The sequence below is a fragment of the Hylobates moloch genome, unplaced genomic scaffold (genome assembly GCF_009828535.3).
Source record: "Hylobates moloch isolate HMO894 unplaced genomic scaffold, HMol_V3 SCAFFOLD_3, whole genome shotgun sequence".
Lineage (NCBI taxonomy): Eukaryota > Metazoa > Chordata > Mammalia > Primates > Hylobatidae > Hylobates > Hylobates moloch.
In genome coordinates, this window is record NW_026652278.1 from 139,593,148 (window position 1) to 139,611,811 (window position 18,664).

At 37.2% G+C, this 18,664-nt stretch overlaps 1 protein-coding gene across 1 annotated transcript in view; it reads right to left on the reverse strand.

Annotated features, from left to right (window-relative positions):
• Window positions 1-18,664, reverse strand: part of LOC116481234 (argininosuccinate synthase-like) — a 51,145-nt gene that overhangs the window by 13,411 nt on the left and 19,070 nt on the right. Inside the window, exon 4 of the mRNA XM_058437038.1 lies at window positions 1,277-1,424. Within this exon, the coding sequence (XP_058293021.1) occupies window positions 1,277-1,424 (148 nt within the window). The remainder of the gene's footprint in view (window positions 1-1,276; window positions 1,425-18,664) is intronic.

Sequence of the window (18,664 nt, forward strand, 5' to 3'; positions counted from 1 at the left end):
AACTAGTGGCTTTGGAATTTCATCACCATCCCTATGTCTCAAGAGTAAGAAAAGGTACTTAAAGAAAGAATGTGGTGAGAGGAGCCCGCCTGGCAGGAGCTGGGACCTTTGGTCAGGACAAACATCAGTCTGCGAAACCTTGCAGGGAGGAAGTCAAAAGAATGGACTCTGATCTCATACTCTTGCCTTATAGTGCTCTGCATTGGCAGAACTCAGCTGAAATGCAGAAAGCAGGTGAGCCCAGTGATGTAGAGGACAGAGTTCAGCCTCCCAGAGTACAGAGTATAGAGGAAGAGGAAGAGTGCAGCTGACAGAGCTGCACGCCTCTGTCAAACATCCAGCATTAATGCTGTTTGCATGTTATGCCATCATATTAAATGTATCATGCACTCTTTCTATCCTTTGGCCACTTGCTTTCTCCCTAATTTTCCAGAACTTGTTCTGGACTTAGTATTTTTACTAATATACTTTTTGTTTCTTTTTTTCTTCCTAGACAAATACTGATTCAGATGCACATTTTGCTCTAGTCAATCTGGTCTTTGTTAAGGTTTTTAGTTGCAAACAACAGAATCCACCTTTACTATTTTAAACAGAATAAGAATCCACCTTTACTATTTTAAACAGAATAAGACATTTTTTAGATAGTGGGTATGTCATAAAGTCTCTGCTGCCACGTGTGATGGATTGTGCTTACATCCCAGTAATGTGGGAGGTGGAGGTAGGAGGATCATTTGAGATAAGAAGTTCATGGCTGGGCTTGGTGGCTCACACCTGTAATCCCAGCACTTTGGGAGGCCAAGGTGGGCGAATCACAAGGTCAGGAGTTTGAGAATATCTTGGCCAACATGGTGAAACCCCGTTGCTACTAAAAATACAAAAATTAGCCAGGCATGGTGGCGCACACCTGTAGTCCCAGCTACTCTGGAGGCTGAGGCAGTAGAATTGCTTGAACCCGGGAGGTGGAGGTTGCATTGAGCCGAGATTGTGCCACTGCACTCCAGCCTGGGCTACAAGAGTGAAACTCCATCTCAAAAAAAGAAAAAAGTTCACAATCAGCCTGTGCAACATAGGGAGACCCTGTCTCCAAAAAACAACCTAAAAAAAAACCAGCCAGGTGTGGTGGCACATGCCTGTAATCCAGGAGTTGAGGCTGCAGTAAGCTATGGTCACAACACTGCACTCCAGCCTGGTGACAGAATGAGACCCTGTCTCTAAAAATTATGTTTAAAATAATAAAGTCTCTACAATAACCACAGGATTAAATTTGCTTACTTACAGCCAGGAACAATCTTCAAATTCCAGTGTGGCACTACTGTACTAGACAGCTTGCTGCCAAATATAGAGGCTGAGAAGTTTTCAGAGGATACTAGAGCTCGGACTACTGTCACGGCAGCCTCTGGCACTGACTGTCCTTGCTGCCCTTGCTGGCGTCAACTCAACACTGTGCTTTCTCATTCACCTCATCTACTTCTGAACTCATGTCTCACTTCAGTGCATTGGAGAGGCCCAGGTCATGAGTTCCAAGAGAAGCTGGGAAAGCAATTTTTTAGCTTCTGCTTTGGGGAGGCAACAATTCTCCAACATAGGAAGGATTAGAAAGCTCCTGGACAGCAAAGGAAGTGTGACAAATGTCTATCTATCCCTGACAAGCCATCACTTTCATGCTAATTCCTGCCTCGCCCAACTACAAGGCCTTGAGCCTGGGTCCAACTGTGTACTTCTGGTCCATTTTCTGAGAGTACTTGCTTTTGAGTGAAGCACCTGGACTTCTCAGAATACTTTTGTCTCTGGGTTTCTTTATCACTAATTAGTGTTGCCATTCAATTAGCCATTGACTTTGGCTTTTAAGTGATATTTGTGATTTTGCTAAACTAGTATAAGATAACATTTTATTATTGGCCCTTTCATATTTTCATTTTATTATTTGGTCTTATTGCTTCATAAAAGTTTTAGGGATCCTTGGCAAGGGGAGTGACTTTTCTTTTCACAGGAATTAGCATACTGCTGTGAACCTAGGAGGCATGAAATAAGCACTTGTTTTTATTGTTCTGTGGTTTGAGCCTTGAGGGATAGAAATTACACTTAGGTAATTTTTAACAAATATGTACATTTTTAATCTGCTGTCCAGACCATGATGCAAAGCAATTTACACAATCCCAGTTCCTAGTTCTCCAGAAGTATATGTATTTCTTATGAATACATTTTAGAGTTTTCTCCTCCTCTCTTTCAACTTTGTCTTAGATTATACACATGGTGAAGGCTGGCAATTACGTGGTATTTATAAAAATCTAAGGGGAAATGAAACTTGGATAATATAATTTTTAACCTTTTTGAATCCAAATTTATAAAACCAGGAAGACCTTTTGTGGAAGAATTTATACTGAGCAAGAAATATGAAGTTGAGTAGGTAGAATCTGTCAAAGAACTTTTGTGGTAGGACTCTATCAGTAGCTCTCTTTGAGATTTCTAAAATACAGTCTTGGGAATAATGAACTGACCAACAAATCTCTAAGATGCTTGATGCTTGATATTCATTACCAGAAAGTAGGCAAATGAACAACTGTGTTTACTACTCATCTTTTTTGGTGTCTTGCCTCTAGCTGATGTGGTGTGCTGATGAATATTGGTGTTTGAAAAGCACATGGAGAGAGCGAGCACGAGGCAGTGTGTCACGCCACAGACAAGCCTCCTAAAATCCATGCTGTGATCCTGTACCTGCACTCCTAGAATACATTTAGGGCACTCAGGAAAGATGCTAATGAAACATATTAAAAGCTTGGCAGAATAAACATAGGACCACAGGACTGTCATAAGTCTAGGAAGAGCAAAATCATATTCCAGCTTGCAGAAAGAAAGCAATGTAGCTGGTTATTTTGATTGGCAATAGAGAGCTGAAAGCAATCATGATTTTTTGTTATGTAAGTCATGTGGAGATCCAAGAGATCCAGCAAGCAGGAGTGGGAATGGACTCAATCAGAAGTCCAGCATAAACTGAGGGTTTCCAGAATGCTGACCTGTCTATCAGCATTTGTTAAACACTTACTAGGTGCAAAACAGTAGTCTAGGTAATATTAAGGAAGAGATGCTATCCCTGCTCTGAAGTGGAAAAAGAAACAGGCATACAACAAAGTTCCATTGTGGCAGTGACTATGAGTATTGCTATATTCCCAGCGCCTAGAACAGTGCCTCATGCTTCAATAAATAGCCAGCAAATATATGAACAAATTATTTCTTGAAGAGTTCTATTAGATCCTCTTGTGAGTGATATTTAACTTTAAATAGGTAAGTCAGACAGTGAGGGCCTAAATTAGCTAGTGTGTGTATTTTCTTACGGAAGCACGTGGCTTTGAGACTGGGCAGGTGTAGAGAATGTATGACAATAGGATACTCATAAAGTTGTGTACTAAGTAAAGGATGGCAAGCAAAAATAGTGAGCAGAAGAAAAACTATAAAGATCTCACAAAGTGAAACTTCATATGATTCAGTGTAATTCTGGAATTCCAAGTGAAAATAGGCAGAACAGGTTTACTTGCATTAGTTAGAAGAAGTATAGCTATTTATGAATAATGGTAATGGGTAGGTATTATTTTAAATAGTGCAGTTACAAATAGCTGTGGGCGCTGCAAATACGGCTACAGCTGCCAACCATAGAATACTCTTTATATGTGTTTAGTGTGGAAAGAACAGTTGGTCAGGCAAAGGTTTTTTCAGCCACACCTGTTCACTCAGATAACAATCGCCACCAGTAGTGTTATCTCTCTATATAAAGATAAATGTATATTTTATGCAATCTATGTCTATAACTACACACAACTTATAAATTAAGTGGAAGTTAGATCGGCTGATTTTGTTCTTTTGAAAGAAGAATATAATCCATTTTAGATACTGGGTAGAAACTGACAAATTTAAATTGCACAGAGAGATCTCTTAGTTGAGATGAATCTTTCTGAGTCATTAGCATGGTTTCATTTATGAGTATAATACCAGTAGAACCTTGTTATGAAATGACTCATTAATTATGTCAAGTCAGTTATATCATGGGTCAAATCACATCTCCTGAAGTATAACAACCACATATAATAAAGCCTGAAACAATGCAATTGGCCCATTAATCATTCACTCACTCAATAATTCATTCATTCACTCATTCAGCAAATATATATCAAGAGCCTCCTAAACTGGAGGGATTATAGGCAATACAAAGATGAGTAATTCATAATCTTTGTCTGTAATTATCTTATGAAAACTAGTTTTAACTTGTGAGATTGGTATCCTAGAAAAATCCTGTTGAGTTTTTTGTGGCAATATTCTTTTATGAAATATTTTCATCCTAGGTTTTTTGAGAAACTTCTGTGGCATCCTTCTCAAAATAGTTTTTAGGACATCTAAAACATTTTATTAGCAAAAATAAAATAAAAGGTCAGTAATAAGTATCAGTGTGCTATTTGGATTTAAAAAAACCTCACTATGTGCCTTCATTACAATTACCAAGTTTAAAGATGTGTAGCTTCAGGGTGAAAACTCATTAGAGCTGCTTGCTCTACTCAGAATTAATCCATGCTGTTAACTGTGATTGAAAATCAAGATACTTAATTGTTATGATTTAATATATGTCTGTTCACTCTAAAACATGCTTAAGTATAGTATGTTTTTCTGAATAAAGTCACAGAAGAGGTAAAGTTTGCCTGCTGTGAGGTTCTCTTCATATATCAGGGATATTAAATGATTTCTTATTCTAGAAGGTGGTGACGTTAGTTACTTATTGTTGCATAATAAATCATCCCAAAACTTTGACTTAAAATAATAATCATTTAATTTGATGACAACTTTCTGGCTCAGTTGGGTGGCTCTTCTCTTCTGAGGCAGTTTTGTTAATATGTATAATCAACTGGCAGCTCGAACTGTGCCTGGATAGTCTAGGATGATTTCATTTGCAAGTCTTTTGGATGGAAGATTGGTTAGATCTAGGGCCCTTAATCTGAGATGGTTCATTTTTGTCCCACATGGTCTCATTCTCCAGCAGGCTAACCTGGGCTTGTTCATATGGTGGTGGAAGATTTCCCAGCAGCAAGAGTGTCGGCTCCAGCCTACAGCGCTTGTCAAGTCTCTGCCTGCATCATTTGCATCTTTGACCAAACCAGGTAAAAAACCAAAACAAAAAAGTTCCTAAAATTCAAGAAAGGGGGTAAAGATTCTCTCACTTTTTGGGAGGAAAAGTCACATCACATAGGCATGTGCTTCCAGAAATACGAGGAATCTGTAGTAATTTATTCGTGATGTACCATAAGGTGTTCTACAATATTATACTTCATTCTCCTCTGTCAATGAGTGTCAATGAACATAATATCATGTAAATATTAGATGATCTGTAGATTGATTCAGGTTCTTGAAATTAAAGAAAAGAAGCAAATGTATTGACTTAGCTCCCTTAGGAGCTATTTTTGAGAAGTAATGTTTACTTACAATTAAGGAATAAGAAACATTCATCAAGAGAAAATAATAAAACATTTAAAAATTATTTTGAGTGGAATAACCAGGGTGAATTGATAGGGATAAAGAAAGGTTGAATTCTACCTTAGCCTTACCCCTTTCAGCCCCACTAAGTAAAACACTTACTATCGTTTAGTTGATATAATATGTACAGGTCTTTGTTTTGTTTTTGTTTCCCTTTTCTCCATTTTTTCCTGTTTGTTTCACTCCCTACGGGCTATGCCTTTATCTGCACCCACTTATATTATCATGACTCCCAGTGTATATCTCCGGCTTTGACCTGTCTCCTGAGTGACAGACCAATTTAATTCACTTCGTGATGACCTCTATGAGGATATCTCTTAGCATGGCCACATATGAACTCATTGTCTTCTGCTCTAATCCTTTCTTCCTGCTATAGTCTCTAACAGTGAGAGGTAATGCCAACGTTCATTGTGTGTTCAAACTAAAATTTATTTATTTACTTATTTTGATACAGGGTCTTTCTCTGTCACCTAGGCTGGAGTGCAGTGGTGCTATTGTGACTCACTGCAGCCTCTGCCTCCTGGGCTCAAGTGATACTCCCACCTCAGCCTCCCGAATAGCTGGGACTACAGGTGCATGCCACCATGCCCAGCTAATTTATTTTTATTTTTAGTAGAAATGAGGGCTCCCTATGTTGCCCAGGCTGGTCTCCAACTCCTCCTGCCTCAGCCTCCCGAAATGGTGGGATTACAGGCATAAGACACTGTGCCCAGACAAAAAAGATAGCATTTTATTATTATTATTATTATCATTATTATTTAGAGGCGAGGATATCAGTATTTTGCCCAGGCTTGTCTTGAGCTCCTGGGCTCAAGTGATCCTCCCGCCTTGGCCTCCCAAAATTCTGGGATTAGAGGAGTAAGCCACTGCTATTCCTTCCCATCATTGCTCTCCACTCACCAATCTCCAAATCTGTATTTCTTGCCCCTTCAATATTTCTTGATATTCAGCTCCTCCAGTTCAACAGCTTCTATCTTAATCAGACCCCATGGCTTATTTATCTGCTTCACATTTTCCCCAAATTTCTCCAATCCATCTAGAGCAATTGTCTAAAACATAAAACTTATCATGTCATTCCAAGGCTTCTGTCAATAAATCCTCATAACCTTTAGGATATGATCCACTTCATTATCTTGGCATACAAGTCTCTTGATGGTCTAACCAATGATGTAACTCTCAGCCAGAGGAAACTCCTTTCTTGTGTCCATCATGACATCTCTCACCTCTTTGTCCAAAGTGAACCCCTGTTCTTATTATCCTTCCTGATCCTCTTCCTTCTCAATGTGGTTAACTCTTACTCATTCTTCCAGAATTAATACAAAAAAAATCTGCTTGGGAAGTATTCCTAAGTTAACACCAGACTTAGGTGAGCAGTCCACTACTTTCCCTTATAGTATGTAACTGTCCTAAATCACATTCCATGGTTTTTAACTGGTGATTTACTTAGGCCATCTCCGTCATTGCTTTGTGTGATGTTAGCAGTTAACTCCATCCCTGACACACAGTAAGCTCTCAGGACTCGAATGATGACTGAGATTGAACGAATTGACTCAATGAATGAGTGAGTAGAGGAAGGATGTGACAGGAGTGTAATTATATTACCATTGGCCATGTATCCTGGCTGCATCTTACTCAATGCATGCACACGGCGGAACTGTTTATTACTGAGAAGTAATTTAGCTAAGCCTGGGTGTTGGAAGGAATGCACTTGGAGTTTAAGTCAAGTTTCAGCTCAAGGTAGGAGTAAGATCTTGTTGACAACACAAACAGCTCTAGTTCTGAAAATTTAGGGATCATTTATTTTTCTGTAATTGGAAAAAAAATCCACTCTGTTAGAAGTTTGTCTCCTTAAGCCCAGGATTTCAAGACCAGCCTGGCAAGATAAGACCATCCTTGCTCCCTACTTCTGAAAAAAAAAAAAAAAAAAAAAAAAAAAAGAAATTTGTCTCAATACTATTGTGGGGATTTATTCTCTTTGTCATTTGTTGCTAACTGTTAGTCTGGATTCTCTCTAAATTCTAATCATTTTCTAATCCTTGATATCACTGAGTATTTTCTCAGAGAATTTAAACTAGTTTTAATATTTGCTTAAGTGAAGCCAATTAACAATGTAAATTTAATGTAAATACTTATGTTTTTCAGGACGTAATTTAAATCCTTTTTGAATATCTGCTGTTTTAGATTATTCAGATCAATGCTTCTAGCATCCAGCTGTGGATAATGGAATTGGAGATGATAGTAAATTGAAGCTGATTCTCTGAATTTTTAAGGAGTTGGGTGGCAGTGATGCTTTTTCTAGATTCTCATTCTGGAGTATTCTGCTTTGAAGGACAGATTATTCTAATATAGATGAAGTTCTTTTTATTTGAATCTTTATAACACATCAAAAATGTTGTTAAAAATATTTCTATCGTTGGTGCGTGTGTGTGTAATAGTGGTTTCCTATTAATTTAAGAATACCTACTCAGTGAAAAGAAGTACTATATCATTAATATTTTGTCCTACTTTCTTTCCTAGCCACAGTGATCTCCTAGTCAACTACCCTATTCTGTCCAGCAGCTCATTCCTTCACCACTCATCTTGTATTTCTGGCTGCTCTATTTCCCCCTTTATGTTCAGGCAGTTACTTTTCCTTCCTATTTCACAAGAGACCATGTTCTTGCACTTTCTACAGACCTCAGTAACTCTCCATCAGCATGTAAACACACTCAAGATTGTCCCATTAAAATCTCTTTTAAGAACTCAAACAATTCAATAGTAACAAACAACCTGATTAAAAAATGGGGAAAGAAACTGAATAGACATTTCTCAAAAGAAGACATACAATTGGCCAAGATATATATGAAAAAAAAAATGCTCAACATCACAAACTATCAGAGAAATGCAAACCAAAACCACAATGAGATATCAACTCACACCTGTTATCATGATTATTATGAAAAAGGCAAAAGATAAGGGTTGGTGATTGTTGGTGGCAATGTAAATGTGTATGGACATTATGGAAAACAGTATGAAAGTTCCTCCAAAAAAATAAAAATAGAACTGTCATATGATTCAGAAACCCCACCTTTGGATGTATATCCAAAGGAAATAACACCACTAACTCAATGAGATATTTACATGCTTATGTTCATTGCATTATTATTCACAACAGCCAAGATACGGAATCAACCTAAGTGCCCATCGAGGATGAATGGATAGAGAAAACGTGATGTATACATACAATAGAATATTATTCAAACTTTAAAGAGATGGAAATCCTGTCATTTGTGACAACATAGATGAATCTGGAGGACATTATGCTAAGTGAAATAAGCCAGGCACAGAAAGACAAATACTGCATGACCTCACTTGTATGTGGAATCTGAAAAAGTTGAACTCACAGAAGAAAGTAGAATGGTGGCTGCAAGGGTTGGGGATTGAGTGGGGTGGGAAAAATGGGGAGATGTTAGTCAAAGAGTACAAAGCTTTGGTTATGCAGGATAAATAAGCTCTGGAGAGCTATGGGGACTATAGTTAATAATACTGTTTTGTATATTTGAAATTTGCTAAGACATTAGATCTTAAATATTCTTACCACACACATACACAAATGCTAACTATGTGAGGTGACTGATATGGTTTGGCTCTGTGTTCCCACCCAAATCTCATCTCAAATTGTAATTCCTATGTGTCAAGGGAGGGAGGTGATTTGATCATGGGGGCAGGTTCCCCAGTGCTGTTCTCGTGATAGTGAGTGAATTTAAAAATTACCCAGTCTCGGGTATTTCTTTATAGCAGTGTGAAAACAGACTAATACAGTGATGGTTATATTAATTAGCTTGATTATGGTAATTATTTCACAATACATACATATATCAAAACATCATGTTGTATATCTCAAATATATACAATTTTTATTCATCACTTGTACCTCATAAAGCTGAAAAAAAAAGAGCTATAAGTTCTAAGGCTGAAAACTCTCATCTTTTCTCTGGAGCCAGTTCCTTGAAAGGGTTGTATATGTTCATTGTTTCCATTCCTTTGCCTCTGTTCTACCTCCTATTTAGTCTACCACTGATTTCAATCTGGATTCTGACCCATCTCTCTACTTAAACTTATCAAGTTTCTATTATCTTTGTGCCTAAATCCAGTGGGCATGTTGAAGTTTTCATTATATTGTCTTCTTGAGTATTCAATACTGCTAAACATCCTCTGTCTGCAGAACCAGATTATCCAACAGGTAGATGAAGCAAATGCTTGAGGCTCTGGCAAAATCAAGGAAACCCTCCACGGGTACATCCAGATGATGGACTATTACTCAGTACTAAAAAGAAATGAGATATCAAGTCATGAAAAGACATGGAAGAACTTTACATGTTTAACATATTACTAAGTGAAACAAGGCAATCTGAAAGGGCTACATACTGTATGATTCCAACTATCTGACATTCTAGAAAAGACAAAACTGTGGAGACAGTAAAAAGATCACTGGTTGCCAGGGTTTAGAGGGGAGGGAGGGATGAGTAGGAACACAGAAGGTGTTTAGGGCAATGGAATTCCTCTATATGCTGTAATGGTGGATATATGCCATTATAAATTTGTCCAAGCCTATAGAATATACAATATCAAGAGTGAACCGTGATATAAACTGTGGAGTTTAGGTGATAATGATCTGTCCATGTAAGTTCATCGATTGTAACAAATGTACTGCTCTGGTGAGAGATGTTGATAGGTGGGGAAGCTGTGCATGTGTTGGGGACAGAGGATAAATGGGAACTCTCTATACTTTTTGCTTAATTTTGCTATGAACCTAAAACTGCTGTGAAAAATGAAGTCTATTAAAAAAAAACCCTCCAGGATCTGATTTCTCTATACTTCTTTAAAATAATACCTTCTCCGTTCTGTACTTGCTGTGTTTTTTCATATGAAATTACTCTGATTCTTTGAATTAGCCATGTTCTTGTTCATCTCTGAGTCGTTGCCCATCTTTTTTCCTTTACCTAGGATTCTCTGACTTTTTCTATTCAGTTGCTACCTTCTTCTCATCTTCTATCATTTATGGCATTTTATTGTTACTGCATTTTCACTTGTCTGTCTTTACCAGACTCTAAGTTGGGAGTCCACCTTTCTTACTCTAGTATCTCCAGTGTCTTGCATAATGCTGGGCAAATAAAGAACCAAATAAATGAATATTTGTTTATTTATTTATTTTATAAATAGGCGATTTAGGGTATGAAACACATTTCTCCCAATCTTACCTAGACCTGCCTTGGTTTTGTGTTCAACTGCTCTGAGCTCTTACGTCTCTAAAAATTAATAATCGCAGGCCCTAGGTCGCCAGATTTAAGAACAACAGAAAATACAGAGAATCCAAATAAATTTTAATTTCAGACAGACAATACATAGTTTTTTAGTACAATATAATCATGTCCCCAAATGTGTAATACTTTTATAATATTTAATTTATTATTTATGTAATATTTGGGAACATACACATAGTAAAATTTGATTCATCGTTTAGGATTCAAATTTAACTAGGCTTCCTGCTTTTTTATCCAGATCCTACTCAGGCTCCAATAACTGCTTCCTGGTTACTAGAATCACTTGTTTAAACACAGATAATAGAAGCAATAACTGCCTTCATTTTGAGTTATCTGCAGCAAATTTCTTCGAGGGAACTTCCTTTCCCTTTGCAAATTTTTATTTTTTAGGGCTGTGGCAGATCATTTCTATACCTGCCCATGGAGAAAGTATTTGCCATCCAAGGAGGAAAAGCTTTCACCTTTAAGCTATTTCCTTTTCTTCTGAAATGGTTTTATTTACAGATAATTCATATACCATAAAATTTGCCCATTTAAAGTGTACCAGTTGATGGCTTTTAGTATATTCAGAATTATGCAACTGCCACCACAATCGACTGACATTTAATAATTAATAGATAATCTATTAATAATGCATAATTAATAGATCGTCATTAATAATTAACAATTAATAGATTATCTTTTAATAATTTTAGCACATTTTCATCACTTCAGAAAGAAACCCTGTACCTATTAGCAATCACTCCCTGTCTGCTAGCCACCCTCAGCCCTAGGCAATGGCTAATCTACTTGCCTTCTAGATGGATTCACCTATTCTGACCATTTCCTGTAAATGGGATCAAACAATATGTAGTCTTTTGTGACTTGCTTCTTTCTTTTAGCACAATGTTTTTAAGATTTACCCATGTTGTAGCATATACCAGTACTTCCTATTACTGAATAATAATCCATTGTATGGATATAGTACATTTTATTTATCTATTAATCAGTTGATGGACATTTGGGTTGTTTCCACTGCTTTTTTAAAGATTAGCATTCTAAAATAGATTTTTGTCAATTTTGTGTTTGGTCTGCTTTAGAAAAAGGAGAGAAAATATTCTCCTTGTTTTGATAGTTGTAGGATTTCATTTTGCTTTTGAAATTTCTATGCATCTCTTGATCTATCTCTGATCGTATCTAAATCTTTCTTTCCCACATGAGAATTACTTAAGCCAATAAAAGAATTATGTCGAATGCTGTGATATGCAGCTGCAGATATTGCCAGGCTGTACCATTCTAAAATGTCACAGAAACTTTAAATATGTGAATCCATGGTGCAACAAGTCTGTCCAATGTCACATTTCTCGTGACTACAGGGAATATCATAGATTTAAGCATCTGAAACGGATTATACTCTTTCACTGGCACACATGTGTAGGTTATGGTGGGAGGCTGGGGTTTTTATGTTATATAATGTTTTTGAGTAAGATATTCTGGGGCCAGGTGCCATGGCTCACGCTTGTAATCCCAACACTTTGGGAGGCCGAGGCAGGCAGATCACTTGAGGCCAGGAGTTTGGGACCAGCCTGGGCAACATGGTGAAACCCTGTCTCTACTAAAAATACAAAAATTAGCCGGGCATGGTGGTGCATGGGCCTGTAATCCCAGCTACTTGAGAGGCTGAAGCACAAGAAGCACTTGAATCTGGCTGCCAGAGGTTGTAGTGAGCCAAGATTGCGCCACTGCACTCCAATCTAGGCAATACAGCGAGACTGTTTCAAAAAAAAAAAGGATTTTCTGATCTGGGCTGCAGATGACTGCACTCAGGGTGGCAAATCCCAAATATAAAACCAAAATGTATGAAAGCAATAAGGATGCTTGCATTTTCCTAGGCAGTGAAATGTCATTTTGAAAAGAAACAGCCTCTTAGAGAAGATGAATACATGACCGTCAACACTGATCATTGTGCTATTCAGACATATTAGTTATGTTGTGGTGAGTCACGTGGCTATGTTTACTTTAATCCCAAATAATGGAAGCTTTGTAAAGTTAAATATAAACTTACTGCGCTTCTGTTATCACTGCATGGATTTCTTTTTTTTCTAAAAAATTGTTTCCCTCACCCCAAAAATCATTAAAAAATGATTTCTATCCAGTAAACTGTTTGTTGGGTAGAATGAACAGTTTAGTTGTTGTTTAAAGGAGCCATTATACCCTGTGTATTTTTGCATAAATATACAAGGTAGTGAGTACAAGGTAGTGATTTTCAAAGTCAGGCTTTGTGATGACCTAGAGAATATATAATTATTTCAAGGGGTGTGACCAAATCTCAAAATATGGTGAGTATATATTTACTTTAATTTTAAAAAGTACATGCCTTAATGCTTGTTTAAAAATATCAAAAAGTAGGCTGGGCACAGTGGCTCGTGCCTGTAATCCCAGCACTTTGGGAGGCTGAGGCAGGTTGATCACCTGAGCTCAGGAGTTTGAGACCAGCCTGGGCAACATGGTGAAACCCTGTCTCTACAAAAAATACCAAAAAATTAGTGGGGCGTGGTGGCGCACCTCTGTAGTCCCAACTACTTGGGAGGCTGAGGCAGGAGAACCACTTGAACCTGGGAGGCTGTGGTTGTAGTGAGCTGCGATTGCACCACTGCACTCCAGCCTGGGCGACAGAGTGAGACTCTCTCAAAAATAAATAAATAATAAATTAAATAAAAATTAAAGAATAAAAAAGTAGGCCAGGTGTCATGGCTTATGCCTGTAATCCTAACACTTGGGAGGCTAAGGGAGGAGGATCACTTGAGTCCAGTAGTTTGAAACCAGTCTGGGCAACACACTGAAACCTCATCTCTATAAAACATTTAGAAAATAGCCTTGCATGGTGTAGTCCCAGCTACTTGGGTGACTGAGGCAGGAGAATCCCTTGAGCTCAGGAGTTCCAGGCTGCAGTGAGCCGTGACACCGCCACTGCACTCCAGCCTGAGTGACACAGCGAGACCCTGTTCCAAAAATAAATACATAAATAAAATAAAAATATCACAAAGTGAAACAAAAACTGCTAGGACGTGAACTCTTTCAAAAGCTTGAGTGATGTCTTCATCCATTGATATAACTTTAGAAATTGTGCTTTAAGCATTTGAAGCCCCCTCTTTTTTTAATCACGCATATCTTGTTTATATCTGCCTTTATAAATATTATTAGAGTTGATGCTCAGGGACTAAACATCCAAGAAGCCAAATAGATCTCTGTGGTCCATTAAACTGCGCACAGTCAGTCCTCCACACCTGTTGGTTCTGTATCCCCAGATTCAACCAACCAGAAATGAAAAATATTTGGAAAAAAAGCAATAAACATAACAGTACCACCATAACACACAATTTACCTATATAACAAACCTGCACACATACCCGGAACCTAAAATAAAAGTTTTTAAAAAAACCAATACAACTGTTAAAAAATACAGATTAGAAAACTATATAGTATAATTATTTTCATAGCCTTTACATTGCATTAGGTATTATAAGTAATCTAAAGATGATTTAAATTATATGGGAGGATGTGCACAGGTTATATGGAAATACAACATCATTTTGTATAAGAGATAAACACTGAGGATTTTGGTATCTGTGGGGGGCCTGGAACCAATCTCCCATGAATACTGAGGTACAACTGTACTTGTTGTCTGACTTACCATCAGAACATACTGAATATTCATTGTCTAGAATTCAATATGTTACATTTCTGTGAATCTAAGATTGCATTGATTATGTCCCACCAAGCAAGAAGAAAGAGGCTAATTAATTGTAACAAATGGTAGGATGTATCCTGATGTCAGAGATGTGAGTGTGAGGGAAAACGTCCATTTTAGCATCAATAAAAAGTATTGGCACTATGGGAAGTATCCAAATATACTCAGAAGGAAATCGCACACTAAAATATGTAAAGTAGTGGCCTATTTCCTTTAGCTAAAAATTAAAGCGCTTAATATAGGCCTAGCTCTGGGCTAACTCCTGGTCCAATAATTGGTTTGGAACTATTTGATTATCTAGCAATTTCTATTTGTTAATCCTCTTCTGTATGCACCCCATTTTAACAGATATTGTAGGTAGCTGCTCATGAAATATAGGTTAAAATCTGCGCAAAAAGTCTTTAATCTCAATATTGTCTTTGTGATGCAAGAAAATTTCTTGTGTTGTGTTCCTTTGGACTCACGTCCTTTGAAAATGTGCACATTTCTGGAAGCATGCATTGAGTATTTTTATCATAAACTTGCCAATATGGATTCATCGATTACATTTTCCTAATGTAATAGCAACTGAGGGTTTTTGCCCTTCTACTGATGAGAATCCGAGCTTCAGAGAGCTCATGTAACTTGCCAGAGACTGCACAGCATAGCTGGTTGAACTGGGCTTTCAGTTCTGCTGTTTACTGGGTCAGACTGCCTTTCATGAATACCTCAACTACATAGAAATGAGGCCTGCAATTTAGCTGAGCTTTTGAAAGATAAAAGGATAAACAGACAAATTGAGAGCTTAAGGTATTGCCTGAGAGGATCAACCTTAAGTGGGGACTGTATTGGAGGAGAAGATGGTTTGGGCAGTGAGATGGGAAAATTTCTGAATGGGGAAGTAGAAAGATGCCAGAAATAAACTGGTTGGTTCACAATTCCCCCACCTGTTCTGTGCTTATGCCATAATTACTGATTCCTAGAACTAAGCTCAACCTACCTTTCACATTTGTTGGGTTTGCTTCAAATCAGTATTTTACTGTGATTCTTCAGAAAGACTTTAGGACTTACTTAGGCATCCTGGCAACATTTTTGTCTTGAACCTAGAGCTGAAATTGTACTTTTAACCCAACATCGAGTATTTAAGACTTTGGGGAGGGTGTCCTTTCTTCACTTTTTCTATGATTGGGATGGGAAGATAATTGAGAATTTGCACAAAATGCTGGGGTACAAACATTGGAACATACTCCCACACCCACATATGTTTTGTAGCGGAATCTTAAAGGCGGTTAATAAAGAACATGGAAAGGCAAGAAATACTAATATCGTTTTTTCTTAACATAGATAATATGCATTGTCTCTTTGCCCTTCAATAACACTGAAGAGTAAGCCATAGATTTTGATATAAACACAAGGATGACATGTACTATTATTTGTGCAATAGATCCTTGACATGCATAAATGGTACCCGTGCAAACCCTTAAGTTTAATCATCAGATTAAACTAACCAGAGTTCTTGGTTGGAAGCTCTAAGAGGAAAATAACAGAGCTGTTGACATTTGTTCATTCATTTCACAAATATTTATAGAGTTCCTATTCTATGATACTTATATGTGCTTTTCTAGGAGATGAATATATAGCAGTGCATTTTCAGACAAATCTGCTCTTATTCTAGAGGAGGCTAGACAAGCACAGTGAAAACAAGCCCATAGACTTAATTAATTAATCAATTAATTAATAATGCAAACTAGCCTTTGCATACCTTGGAAATGTCTCACCCAGACTTTCACTAATTCCTCTTCATCCTTTAGATCTCCATGTAGACAGCGCTTCCTCTGGAGGCAGTCCTTGACCACTCAGGTTAAATATACGTGCCCTTCTGGGTACTTTCATGAAACTTTGCATTATTTATTTTTCAGCTCTTCTACTACATTGTTTCTTTTGTATATTTTCTCCACCAGATTATAAACTGAGACAGTAAGGACCACGACTGTGTGTCCTTGTTTGTCTTTGTACCCCCAGCTCCTTGCACTGTGCTTGGCACAGGATAGTAACTACTTATTTATCTTCTCAGTGAATTAATGATATAGTGAAATGTCTTGTTCCCACACATCAGTCACAGAGTGTAATTTGAATTCATACTTCCTCATCTTGCTTATATTAGATGGCTGTTTTGGAAGAGTCAGCCAAAGATGTGAGATTCCCCCTTTACCAAGTCTACTGCCTTGGGTTCCTAGTCAATGTTTTAGTGTGGTACAGTGGCTGACAAGATTTTAAAACATTCCTGCCTGACGTGTGTGTGTGTGTGTGTACATGCATGCATGTGTGTGTGCATATGAATGTGTTTGAAGACATTAACTCTGATTTACCACAACTTAGTAAGTTTGACTTAGTATGTCAAACTTTGAACTGTACTTTATAGTTTAATACCCACAAATATACAGCATAAAAATATTTAGGAATGACATGTCATAAGAAGCAGTGACATGGGGAGATGATAGTAACAATGATAGAATCATTCATTTGTTTATTTTTCCTATATGTCAGACAGTGCTATAAACACTTCAAATATATTCACTAATTTAAATTTACCCACAATTCTATGAGAAAACTGAGGCTCAAGAAGGTTAAATAACTTGACCACGTAGTGAATAAACAGAAGAGAATGTGAACTCAAAAGCTTGGCTCTGGAGTTCATCTTTTTAACTTACGTGTTCTACTCTTCTGATTTGAAAAAGAGATTTACTGATCTGATAAAACCAAAATGAAGAAAATTAAAAGAATATAACAGCTAAAGAAACACCACTCGTAGTGGACCAAGTCATTCTCTTGATGTAGTAAAAACTGACATATTAAAAACTACCACTGATGCCCATTTATTTTTGTCAAGAGAATTAATTGCTTGTTAGACAGATGGAAGAGTTCAGGTTGGGGGGAAGTGCTAAAGTACATAGCCTATGGGAGAGAAAGGGCAAGTTTTTCATGCAGTGATATGCCAAAAATACTTGCAAAAATATGTCAGCAAGATAGCAGGCAGGTGACTAGCATACCAAAGTCCATATGATGAAGACCAACATGGGAAGTGAAGGGAAAAGAGAGATGACAGGTAAACAAAAACCTTTTATCTTTTACAAGAAGCCTTGTGCAATGAAATAGAAGAAATGAGTCACAGTGTTGTAATTAGATAGGTAGAACATTGTAAATCACAGATTATTGGTAGAATAAAAAACTTTAATGACAACCAATTAATATCAAATGAAATTTTTGAATAAAATAATTTTTGATGAGCACTTGACAGCACTAAAATAGATGTATTAATAACCTAACCACGTATATTGAGGGCTTTTTCACAGTCCAAGGCTAGATGAGGTTGTGGGAAAAAGAGGGGAGGTTTGTAAATGCCTCGGGGGTGATCTTAGAAACAAAGATGTATGATGTATTGAAGCTTGAACATAAGCAATGTGATTTTTAGAGTAAGGATGAAATTTTTTATTGAGAAAATCTAAACTAGAAAACAAACATTTTTTCTGCTATAGTACGATGTATGCTTTTCTAAAAGAAAAGAAACCCCTTATGTTCTGCAACATCATGTCTAAAAAATAACAGAATGAAAAAAATAGAATTGGGATGGGCCACTCAAACCTGTAAAACTTTATTGCCAGTGCATGAAAAAAAAAAATAAAGTCCTAATTATTAACACTAATTCGGTTAAAAGGACATTTACTGTGGCCTTATTTTAAAAAAATTTCTTTAAAATTTAAATTATTTTAAAAAAAATAAGGCCACAGTAAATTTTGAATATTGCCCTTGGGGGGAAAAAGGTGAATGTAGTTAGATGATAGTGAATATGAGAGGTGAAGCTTCTGTCTACAGCCATACCACCCTAAACACGACCGATCTCGTCTGATCTTGGAAACTAAGCAGGATTGGGCCTGGTTAGTACTTGGATGGGAGACAATGAAAGCTTCTGAGTTAAGAAGGTTAAGAGAAGAGAAATAAGTTGCAGATGGAGGAAAAACAGTTGCAGACTTCATATAAAATGCACAAAAGGAGAAAAACCTCTCTCCAAGCACTTCCAAGACAGTACTTGTTTCATTGAGGATAGGACTATGTCTGTTTGCTGACTGCTGCAGTGAGC